The sequence below is a fragment of the Ylistrum balloti genome, unplaced genomic scaffold (genome assembly GCF_031769215.1).
Source record: "Ylistrum balloti isolate Yb309-2 unplaced genomic scaffold, AGI_CSIRO_Ybal_v1 Utg370450, whole genome shotgun sequence".
NCBI lineage: Eukaryota > Metazoa > Mollusca > Bivalvia > Pectinida > Pectinidae > Ylistrum > Ylistrum balloti.
The window spans coordinates 2,584,380-2,597,219 of NW_026782299.1; the positions used below are offsets into that span (position 1 = coordinate 2,584,380).

At 34.0% G+C, this 12,840-nt stretch overlaps 1 protein-coding gene across 1 annotated transcript; it reads right to left on the reverse strand.

Moving 5' to 3' along the window:
• Nucleotides 1-328: 328 nt before the first annotated feature.
• LOC132555048 (uncharacterized) lies at nucleotides 329-12,840 on the reverse strand. The gene is made up of 9 exons (XM_060219389.1): nucleotides 12,768-12,840; nucleotides 11,723-11,766; nucleotides 9,975-10,211; nucleotides 9,029-9,187; nucleotides 8,314-8,508; nucleotides 7,809-7,920; nucleotides 6,237-6,352; nucleotides 5,141-5,185; nucleotides 329-3,029 (listed from the first exon to the last, which is right to left on the reverse strand). Exons 1-9 carry the CDS (start codon nucleotides 12,773-12,775, stop codon nucleotides 2,635-2,637), a joined length of 1,311 nt encoding a protein of 436 aa, XP_060075372.1. The 5' UTR covers nucleotides 12,776-12,840; the 3' UTR covers nucleotides 329-2,634.

Consider the following 12,840-nt stretch of genomic DNA (forward strand, 5'->3'; position numbering starts at 1 on the left):
ATAGGTGTAAAACATGAATGTATACTTTAACATACAGTAACAACAAAGACAATACACTTCAAAAATATAGGTGTGAAACATGAATGTAACATACAGTAACAACAAAGACAATACACTTCAAAAATATAGGTGTGAAACATGAATGTATACTTTAACATACAGTAACAACAAAGACAATACACTTCAAAAATATAGGTGTGAAACATGAATGTATACTTAAACATACAGTAACAACAAAGACAATACACTTCAAAAATATAGGTGTGAAACATGAATGTAACATACAGTAACAACAAAGACAATACACTTCAAAAATATAGGTGTGAAACATGAATGTATACTTAAACATACAGTAACAACAAAGACAATACACTTCAAAAATATAGGTGTAAAACATGAATGTATACTTTAACATACAGTAACAACAAAAAATATTACAGGGTACTGAACAAAGCATTGATAAGAATCACAAGAAGATCTTATACAGTGTTTCAGGTATTCAATTTCTTGGAACAAGATTTCACACAAATGTAAGAAAAATGTTCAATTAAACTTGTAAGATTGAATTAAAACCACAACACCACACACATACACAAAAATAAGAATAAATTATTCCTATAAAAAGAAACTTCAAAGTGTAAAAAACAATTATAGACTCTGTCATTCTCTATGCAATAAATTGACCTATAAGATAGAAATTCAGAAAGCCATGGTCTTCATTCCTAATGAAAGGTTATAATCACTATCCAATACATCCAGCTGGTGAGAAAATATGAGTATTATATTGAAATACTGGTAGGTAAAAACAGTTAATATCTGCACAATATGTGTTGGTAAATAATACTTAATATACACAGTATATCATTATAACAAAAAACCCTAACAAAAGTGTGGGATTACATTTGTTGTTTGTTAGGTTTATCACCCTGGAACATACAGGATTATTTGGAATTGGTGTCTCCTTATAGCTGGTGACTACCTTACTGAATAACATATGGAGGGCCCATCATATGATATCCAGAGCAATTAAAGTTAACTGTCTTGCTCAAGGACACAACCATGACACTTAACCCTAATTCAGTGTTTAACCCTTTAATAACGTATATGTAGTTGTTTGATTAAGAAGGGCTAGCAATTTGCGGTGATAACAGCAAAGGTGCATACATGGGTACTAAATTTTGGGCATGTCAATTACATGGCTATTCTTAGGCAAGCAACATACATTTCTTTATACTCTGATATATGTCAAATGTTTGCTAATCATTTAATTTTGTTCTATCTTTGATGGCTGGGCATATCACAAGTACCAATCCCCTGCTAATATTACCAACTATACAGGCTGAAATGAGAAAATCATGGGTTTGCAATACTGATGAAGTGTAGTAATATATAAATTTTACAATCACCTGAGCATAACAGTACCTGTGGCTATTGTGAAATGGAAGTGAGGTGAACTTCAGCCCTCCCCAAGTCATAAAGGCAGCATTCAATTCACTTTATCCAAAATCAATAATAAAACAAAAAGAGGCCTAAAGGGCCTTAACAGTCACACAAATTCTATATATACCGTTGTTGTTCTAGTAACGTCATAGAAATCATCTTGTTAACAAAGTCAGACAACAAGAACAACATTGTCCATATAATGAAAATGTAAATTCAACTCAACATCACATTAACTGCCATCCTGTATAAAGAATGTTGTTTTCCTTTATAAACAAGATTACACAAAATGTGACATTATCCTCCGAGCCCCACTGTTTAAAAGAAAGACACACAATCAAATATATACATTAATATTACAACAACTTTAATTTCTATTTGTTATTTTTAATTGTTCTACACAAGGTATCATGCCTGAGAAAAGTTTTGAGTACCAGGTAATTACCTTGAATGGTTTAATAGAACTGGTCTGAAAAAAACTGAGCTTTGTAATTTGGCATATCTGTTTCCATGGTAACAGAAAACAGCAATGGTACAGAAAAACTGAAATTTGTGATGAGAGTTATTTGTGGTAACAGGAAAAAATTTGACTAGAGCACTAATCTACTATATAAACAGAGTTTCGTGCAGTTGAGTGGAATGGTTTGGAAGTTATAGCCCGGAAAGGAAAGTTAACACTAGCTTTTAGTTTTTTTAATATGTTTCCATGGTAACAGAAAAAGTATAAAGAATCAAATATTGACTTAAGTTAAAAAACACAGCTAACACACTTATTTCATAGTTTTGTGAAGTTGAGTTGAACATTTTTGAAGTTATAGCCTGGAAAAGCAGAAGAGAAGAATCAAGATTTTTTAAATTTGAGTAAATTTGATTCCTTTTGAACCTGCACATCAGATGCTGGAGGTTAGTTAGGTTGATATGTACATACCATCAAATTGTCATCCTATACTTACAACTCTAACCAAATTTGAATTATTTCAAACTTTGAGGGGAAAATCTGAGACCCTTTGATAATATTTTTTTCATGAATATCGTAAGATACTTTTCCAGCCATTAAAGAATACATGCAATTGATTCTATTATATCTGACTTTTGTATGAGACCATTTGGGTCCAATTGACTGGACCCATTTGTCTCAGGTTGTTCTACCAACTTAGCTATTACAGCCCTTATGAAAAATGAGATGATAATCAATTAAGAAGCATATACAGCTTCCCAGTAGGATGGAGGGGCATCTTGATCAGAACACTGGGGTCCTAAAACTGGTTGCAATTCACTTAAAGGAGGCGCTGATGGCTGTGATAGGGGTTGATGGTTCCCTAAGGATTCTATCTGTGATTCTGTTGAAGGCTGAACAAGGCGGGCATGCAATACCTCAACGTCCTGTCCTGTCCGATTTGAACATTGTCCCTGCGTCAAGTTTGACCTGTGACCTTCCATCTGGCGTGAACTGTAGTCGGCATTTATATATTCTGTTTTAGATCTATATATTAGCACGGATATACAAATTACTATTGTACCAACAGCCAGTGCACCACCAATTATTATCCAGATCAGTTCTCTAAACTCGAAGACAGGACCTTTTCCAACTAAAAACAAAAAGAAAAACCAAAAACATGTTTAGTCATAAGCTGCATTTAAATATATCATATTTATCCTGCAAAAACACCAGGGATCAATGCATTATTTCTAAGAAGGCAGACTTATTACTGGACAATAAGCTCACAGAGCTAACATATTACCACAGACACAAGTCAGGGAATGGGCTTATTACTAGACAATAAGCTCACGGATCTAATATATTACCACAGACACAAGTCAGGGAATGGGCTTATTACTGGACAATAAGCTCACAGAGCTAATATATTACCACAGACACAAGTCAGGGAATGGGCTTATTACTAGACAATAAGCTCACAGAGCTAATATATTACCACAGACACAAGTCAGGGAATGGGCTTATTACTAGACAATAAGCTCACGGAGCTAATATATTACCACAGACACAAGTCAGGGAATGGGCTTATTACTAGACAATAAGCTCACGGAGCTAATATATTACCACAGACATAGTTTTACTGCTGAGGAACCATAAAACCATGGGTGAATTTCATATCGACAATATCAGTGACCTGCTCAAATCCCACTGTTTAATTAAATTTGATCATAATTAAGGACTTAAAAACTAAGTTTTGGAAGTTTGAAATATTGAACTAATGTTAATTAAAATCAAAGAATGCCACTTAAATGTATGAAATACAGGATACAGTATCATTATAACGAAAAAAATGATCAGGCATGATGACGTTTTAGATCATACCTTGATTTTCGAAGACATCGTAAGTAGGAGTGTTTTCAACATTAGCCCTGACAAGCCACACCTGTTGAAACTGGTCAACAAGAAATAAAGGTATACCACTTAACTAACCTCTAAAGGTGGTTAATGTTGAGAACACTTCTATTTATGATGTCTTTTTAATAATATTGAATGACTCCCTGCATACCTGATTGTACCCATTCTCCAGCGATTAAACTATCTAAGGACCCTACTAATAAAATGGACTAATGTTGTCTCTTTCCCCCTTTTCGTTTTTTATTTTGAAAGGGTAAAACCAGATACAAAGGTACATTATTTACACCGACACTGGATACAGCCGAGACAAAGTCAAATGTATGTTATTTTCTAATAACACAAGGAACTGAAAAGCGTGGCATTATCCCCCACACCTTGTTGTTGGTGTAAATTCCAAGTATGATATATGTACACCAGTATAACAACTTGTGACTTCACTCAATGATGTACCGCTGCTATCACCTGCAGATCTAATTCAGTGCAAGCGAAAGTGCAAAATGTAACATCTTTTTTTTGTCAATTATCAATTAAATTTCTTTGTATCTGCTCAACTCTAACATCTTATATATCTTCTATATATCAATCATATAGTAAGAGTTTATATCTTGTTGTAGATCCTGTGTGTTTGACTGCTGATATTTGAATAGAGCCTGGTATTGTCCATAAACAAATTTATGCAACACCTTATAGGTTCTGGAGTAATACAAGAAGTCACAGAAAATTGAAAAATTTTATTAGGAGAAAGATGAATAATAAAATGTCCTCAATAACAAAAGGCACAACTACAGCACTAACCTGTGGAGTTGATTCTAAGTTGTAACACTGAATTGGGTTCTTTTTTTCCCTATGTTTCCATGGCAACAGAAAAAATGTAACAAAATTCAATGGGCACAACTAGAGACCAAACGGAACCTACATATGAAATTTGAGAGAGATCCATCAGGAACTTTTCAAGAAATAGCAATTTAACAGAGAAAAAAAATGTTTTTAGTATACCTAGGAAACTACATGTATTGTGTTCAATGTCTATATTAATTAGGTTGCCCATGTCAACAAGGTTTTCTCATGAAACAAAAGCTGTCCCATCAACTGACAATATTGGTGTATGACCTTTTCTTACCCCCTTCTTCTTAAAAACATTGTCTGAATGTAAAATGTAAATATGTGGATTAGTAATTAGAGTTTTTATATTCACTGGTATGATATACAAAGGCTTACCTATACATATATCTAACGGTGTGTATTATACATAGGTAAGCAAATATATCTTACAAACCATTGAATGAAGAAATCTTTTACCTGATCCAAAGATAATCACTTTAGATCAGTGACACTAAAAATACATACCATAATTTGTGTCCTCTGTTTGTACCAAATGGATGTACTTGTCCTCTGTTAAATACAAGATAACAACAGTGTATCAGTTTTATTACTGCCTTCCATTTGCACTTTCAGAAATCATTACATGTTATACACTGTGATATGATAGAGACCTAAAGTGTTAAACTGAGGCTCCACTTCAAAATGTAAAGATACTCAACAATCTCCACCCTCACAATAACTACATGGCTATTTTCTTCAACCTAAAGTTCTGAATTTGTTTCCGATCTCTATCAATTCTTAATCTTTTTCCTTCTTTCCTCTGCTATGCCCAACTTGGAACCAAAGGGAATATTCATATATTTGAGAATGTTCTAGAACTCCTAAAGAAACAGCTGTAACAAACTATAATTTTCGAAATCCAAAATGGCTTTTTATTTTTCTGATCAGTCCTAAAATAGACTACGAAAATTTTGCTATCAAGGGGAACCTACATTAGAAGTATGCAGAAGAATGATCTACCCAGAAGCTCTCACAAAATAGTAATATACTATCAGGGCTATCAATCTGCCAGGTTTGGGGCAATTCCCAATGCAAAATAGTATCTTTTTTTCCCAATTTAGACCCAAAGTTTTCCCAATTCTAAGGAAAACACTATTATTTTTCCCGATTCTAAGGGCCCCGTGCCCCAGTCTCAAAATGGGGTGTGAGAGCCCTGACTATTATTGTTGAAATCCAAGATGGCTGCCTGAAAGCCATTTTCTTCTTCGAAGAAAACCAAAATCAGTATTTCTAAAGGATCAGTGATAACAAACTTCAACAGTCAAAATCCAAGATGGCTGCCTTGCAATCAGTCCCAAAATTTATCACGAACGACTAAGGAACAAGGGAAGTCAACACATGAAAATAGAGATACTTTTATATGATCCTTTTCATAAAATATGGATAACCATCTTCAACTTTTAAAATCCACTATGATAAAATGGTTCTTATGGACTTTTAGAATATCATTACAGTATATGTTATATGCCACAGTCAACTTTATTTGCCACAGTATATATTATATGATATATGCCACAATACAAGTTCTACACCATTCTATAAATGTTAAGATGATGTTTACCAAGGTATAGCTGACATATGTAGAAGTGAGTTTCGTCACAGCTCACTACTTTGTAAGACTGGGAGTGAACACTCATCAAAACGCAGTTCTTGTTCTTGTCATTGACAGAAGACATCCTATTAAAGAAAACAAGATTTATTGTAAATCAGTTTCTCACAAATCATGTAAAATCTATGAATCCCACACAATACCGGACATCACATAATGACCATCAACAGCCATACCTGTCTATAAAGGTCACTCATGGAAGCATATGATTGCTAGCCATTATATGGAGATTCAATATCATCATATACAGGTGACCTTTATACAAAGGTTCAATATTACAGATAAGTAACTTTTATTGAATTATATGATTTATAAATTATAAAAGAGGACATCTATATAGGGTTTCAATATTAACATGTACAGTTGGCCTTTACAAAGAGATTCAATATCATAATACACAGATGGCCTTATAAAGAGGTTCGAAATTATCGTATAAATGTGACCTCTGTAGAGAGGTTTAATACTGTTACACAGAGTAGAGAGTAGAGCCAACACTATGATTTTTAGTAAAAGTGTATTGCGTTCCTGATACCCTTCACTCGGATACATTCACCGGTACGCAAGGCAATGAGGAATAGGAGCAAACAGTGATAGATATCAAATGTAACAAACTCAGGGTAAATGGTGGGATATTTATTGGTTTTGTCGACCGGTTTAGCGTGAACTTATGTGGGCTTCATTGTTACACCAATTCTACAAAAAATCTCGCCTAAAGTACATCAAATGTTTATGACGTAGATAGTAGAATCACATGAAACACATGACCCCATACTTTCACCCCTGCCGGGAATCAAACCCCGGACTCCTATGTGAAAGGCAAGTGTGTTACCAATGCGCCACCTGACCACCTGGATTTCCAGAAAAAGACATTTATTAATCCAACTTTCACATGAAATTAATGTATTACATAGGTCTTGTAACTCATTAATGTGAAGTATAAATTTTAAGTACACATTAAGTATGTAATTTTCCACTGACCACATACAATAATTATTGAAAGAATCGAGTTAGAGAGTACAGCAACATTAATGCTTACAGGCTCTCACTAATGGGTAATTGGTCGAGTATAATGACTGAAGACGTACTGCTGAAATTTAAGGATTTGACTCCCTGGAACGAGTATGTGTATAGATATGTTTGCTGGGTTTGTCACCCTGTGAACAGAAAGGGTCATTTTGAGGCTGGGTCTCCTTGTAAGGCTACCTCTTAGAACAACATCTGGGCGACCGGATAAATCCCATCGAGAGCATGTAGGATAAAGTGTCTTGCTCAAAGACGAAACCACATCAGCATAGACCAGCACATTTCTTAGCATAGGAGACACAATCTGCAACAGGTAGGGGGCGTAGAACCACACACCTCAGATCTTTACTTGAGGTTACATAGGCACAATGCTCTATCGACTGAGCTATCATACCCCACTGTATATGTGTATAGAAACCAGTAGTTACGATATCCTTGTCTGGATAACTTTACCTCAGTCAGCTTATATTTATGGCTTAATTCATCATTTTCAGAGATTACCTGGCCATGGAATTGAATTTGGTGCCATCCAGCCACTCGAAAGTTCCCTCTCTTTTCTTATCTGTAAGACCTACCCACATGTAAAACACCAATCCATTTTTCTTTACTAAATCTGAAAATTAACATATCTTCAATTTACCATTTACATAGTGAAAGTTAATGTCCAAATTAAATCATAAGTCCTGTAGTATTTATACAAATCACAGAGAATGATACAACACAATATGTACTAGCACACATATTCAAATTCACAGATATTATTATACATTGAATAAAGGTAAATCTAGGTTATTTTAATGAAATAAAAACTTGTAAATTGTGATGCACTGTATGACATAATTGTAGGGAAAATTCACAGGGTAAAACATCACACCAATTACTGGATCTGAATTTTGAAATTTTTATATAGTACTGAGTGAGCAGCTTTGGTTGAAATTTACTGAGTACAAAATCATAGAGATTATCAAATATTTTCCTAACCTGGTAGGTTTTGGATGATACTTACCAATCACAAAATCAAACATATTTTTGGTTCTCATCCTAACCAGGTTACTTTGGCTGTAGGCACAGAAATTCTGAGCTGAGAGGAAGTCCATCCCACCAGCTGTGCCTGTCTGGAAACGGAAACAGGTCACTGTGGGTGCATGTAGATAGATATCAACTGGACCATTTATCCAATCAGGTGGGCACTCTGTCCGATCTGCGACATCAATATCAGTGTTAACTTTTCTTACATCTTGTTTCTCCCACATCATGCCAAGTGGGCCATTTAGAGTAAACAATCTTTTTCATGTCCAGAAATTATTTACACAAAATTAAAAAAAAGTCATTATTTGTAACCAAGGCAACTTAATCGCCACAGGAATAACATGAACAAAGACTTAGCACAGTAAATCATATCATAATGCCTGAAATTATCATTGCTAAATTGTTGTAATGAGAAAAAATTGTGAAAGTTACTAGCATGCTAAAGACAGCTGGTTTACGATACTGGGTATCGGGTTATTATTACCAGCTTACTGATTTTCAAATAAATTCTACATCAAAAGGTATTTACAGTTTGGGGAGATGTCACACTTGGACATAAGTCCTGCTATACATGTAATGATTATTTAGCAATGTACATATATTGTCAACTTTGTATTCAATGACAAGATGATATTATCATAAGATTAAGTCTTAAGATTAAGTCATAACACACATACGAGTCTTGTACTTACTGAAAATCTCAAATTTCATCTCAATACCATCATGATTCAGGAAGTTATTTTGATTGGACTTGAACACCAGTCGAAGATAACCATATCTACTTATGACTTCATAGGGATTAGTTTGTCCAGGGCAAACCTTCAGTGTGATGGGAGAAAACTCATAGTAACCTAAAACAAGAACATACATATACATGTACTGTATCTTTCAGTAAGTCCAAGAGGACAACACTTCAACTTTGAGGGGTGGGCTTATCTAAGGATTTACTTTCTATTTTACAAGATAGAAAGATAATCCTTATATTTACAGTTTTTCTTCATCTAAATACAGTTTCTGTTTTTAATGATTTCAAAGTTTACAGACAGAATGATAATGAAAACATTTGGTTTATTGGCCTAAAAACCACCATCATGGAACTGCCTATCGTTTCTGTCTTTCTGGTACCATAGCATCAAAATCAACATTAATTTCTTATACTTCACATACATATAATCGCATTTCATTTCCTAAATACAACATTCCAACACTTATTATTTTGAGATTCAGTTAGTGAAAACATTAAAAGTTTGACAAAGATTGGCATAAAGACCATATTTCAAACAGACTTTATATTATTGAGACATTTTGAAATGCACAGAATTCAATCCCGGTGTGTGATGCAATTACATTATACCAGAGTCCTTCATTCATAACCTCATATCACTGTGTGCGTGATAGAGACTATCAATATCAGTGTGTAATGATAATTGCAAAAGTTATAGATTCAATTGCAAAAGTACCTATAATGAAACAGGATAAACTGAATTTTTTTTGTAAGTTATTTTTACAGTAGATTGAAGGTAAGTGTATTACCAGACATGTACTTTCAATGAAAAAAGATTAATACACGTATTTGCTATTGAAATTATGTTTTAATTTCAAACAAAGGTATAACAATGAACATGTCATATTTCTTACCTTCTTGTATACTCAGAAAGTCTCCATCTTCACAAGGTGATCCAGGAGTGAGTTGTTCCAAGTCAATTTTGGTAAATGTGATTCTAATTCTCAAAAATACTCCAGCATTAATCCTCCATTCACATTTCATGTTGTTTGAATAATGAGATTCCCACGGCATTCGAGTAGTGATGTTTCCCAGATAATCATTCTCAATTTCCTCTAGCTTATGACTGCAGAAGTAGTTTTCACTTCTCACTAAAACAAGCAATAAACAGAATTCAAACATCACAAGTCAAACACATGCGTAACTATACTTTAACCTAAACAAGAAGGCCTGAAGGCGTTATTCCCCCTGCCCAGCTGTTGGTACGAACATCCAACATCCGTACAAACATACACATCGAGAATACATGGTCAGTGTCTTAAAAATATATATTGTATTTTGGTGAAGCTGAAGAAAGACTCTTTTGTCTTTCTGTCCCAAGCCAAAATACCATTTATTTGTCAAGACACTGACCATGTATTCTATTTACCCTGCAACATTGATTGATGATCAGACTACTGAAACTTCAACAGTTCTAGTATTCAATCTGTGTTACCTAACATCGACATTACGCTGAATTTTGCTTGATGACAGACGCCAAAATAATTGCTCCGCGTGGAAATATAATTCCAAACTCCATCTAATATAACAGTGATTTTATGAATTTTTGTAAATCAACTTGTTCATTACAACATGGAAAATTGCTTATTTCAACAATTTATAATTCTAAACGTAACATTTCAGTAAATTCAGAGAATAATTCAGTCAAATTACCTTAAGTGTTTAAATACAGCTGTTTTACAGTAGCAGTAGCAAGATAAAAATTATATATCTACTTTATAGTAAAATAATATTATAATGTAGATTGTGTTTTTCTTTACTGATGTTCAGCACACATAATGATCAGTTGATCAGTTTTCTAAGTGTAGCCAAGCAAACAGATGGACAGACGCACAAACCAAGGTGTAACAATACATACTTTTGAATTGTCTAAAGAAAACAGAAATCTTCAGACAATACCCTCTGTTGTATACAAAGTAACTCTTACATGTCTTTCCATGGAGGGAAAAGTGATGAGTAAAATTTTAAAATGGCCACTACAACCATTTAAAGTAAATATAAAGATCGTTACGGAGCATTAGTTAGATTCTTTTAAAGGGATGTTCTGCCCTCGTTGCACATTTTCTGGCTGTACTTTTCAAGAACTCATTCTGACGACTTGTTAAACTGTTGTTAGCATCAAAATATCTCTCTTGTGGTCAGTTTGGACAGGCGTAATTGGTGGGAATACTCCCAGCCAATATAAATTTAACCATTTAAATACAGTTTATCAGGAAATCAAGAACTGAAGGTTCACTTGATCATAGATATTATGCAGTGTATTGGGTAAATACACAAGTGTATGCTGTTCACAAAAATTTCTGCTGAGGTTACAATTTTATTACTTCCTTAGGCTTATTTCTGTAGATTTATAATTTACACAGATGTTACCTTCTGTCTGGCTAATAACAATACAAACCTGTTATGATGTAACCAGGGCTGCACAAATGTTTTTAAACCGATCCAGCTAACTCTATATAGAATTAACGCAAATGAAATATCATTTGTTTATCCACGTCCGTGGTTTATCTAAATAGCAAACTGAGGGGTACAACTTCCATCAGAACATATGCAGTATCAATACAAATAAAGAATAAGGAAAATACGTTATGAAAAAACATACCTGCAGCCGACAAAATCACAAAAGACAGGAGTGCAGACAAAGGTCTGAAAAAGAAATTAAACAGATATTTCAGATCAACAAAATCACCATATCAATCATCATTTCATGTCCTTGATTATTTTGTCTGATGAACAAAAAGCAAATACATTCACATGAAATTTCCTCCAAATAATCTTTTGGATTATTTTCTTCTAGTAAGTAATGTCAAAAGAAAAACAGTTCTAAAAACACAACTGGTAGAAAACAATCTCCATTCCAGATCAATAAATTGGTACCTACAGATCATTCCCAAGTAAACCCACCCACTAAAGCTTGTGAATTTCCAAGTTTCTGAAAAATAACTAACTTATGTGACAGAAATACCATTTACCACACTTGTTGTAACCTCTATATATTGGACATATATTTATTAAGAAATAAATCCAAATGGAAATGGGACCAATTTTGGCCTAACAGATTTCAGAAAAAAATTAATTTATTGAAATTGAAAATATGATATTAACCAAGGCATTTGCTTCTGTAGCTAAATAACAAGAAACTTTGACCAATAAAACCCAATTCAGTAATAATTTTGAATGTCAAAAGAGCTGGATTCATTTATCAGTGAACAGGCAATCAAAGACCATACCACATAGTAAAATAATACCATTGACTGGGATACTTCCAAAGATCATAAACACCGTCTGAAAGTGCTGAGGCAAGACGGTTTGATCTGCTTCATTTTAACTCGAAGCAAATTATCAGAATGGTTGACAAATCAATTAACATGTTATATCCTCGTTTACATGCATTTTGTCATCGACTCATTTGCCTGATGAAAGCGACAGGTTGTAACCATCGAAACGTCACACAATCTAAATTTGAGTCATCTCATTCTGGTATCGTCAGGACACATGTACGTAAACGTCCTTCGTGTGATGTTTTATTTTGTTTAGGAAATGACACTTCACACTTCAACCTGACTGCGAGATGAGATTGGCTTTCAAGAGATGCGTGGGCCTATTGAATTCACCTGTAAACCTTATAGAGTTAATGTCAAACCTACCTGCTCATGATCGGTTACGATCGTTGGACACTGCCCAATACAAGTAAACATACATTTAGATGATTTATCATCA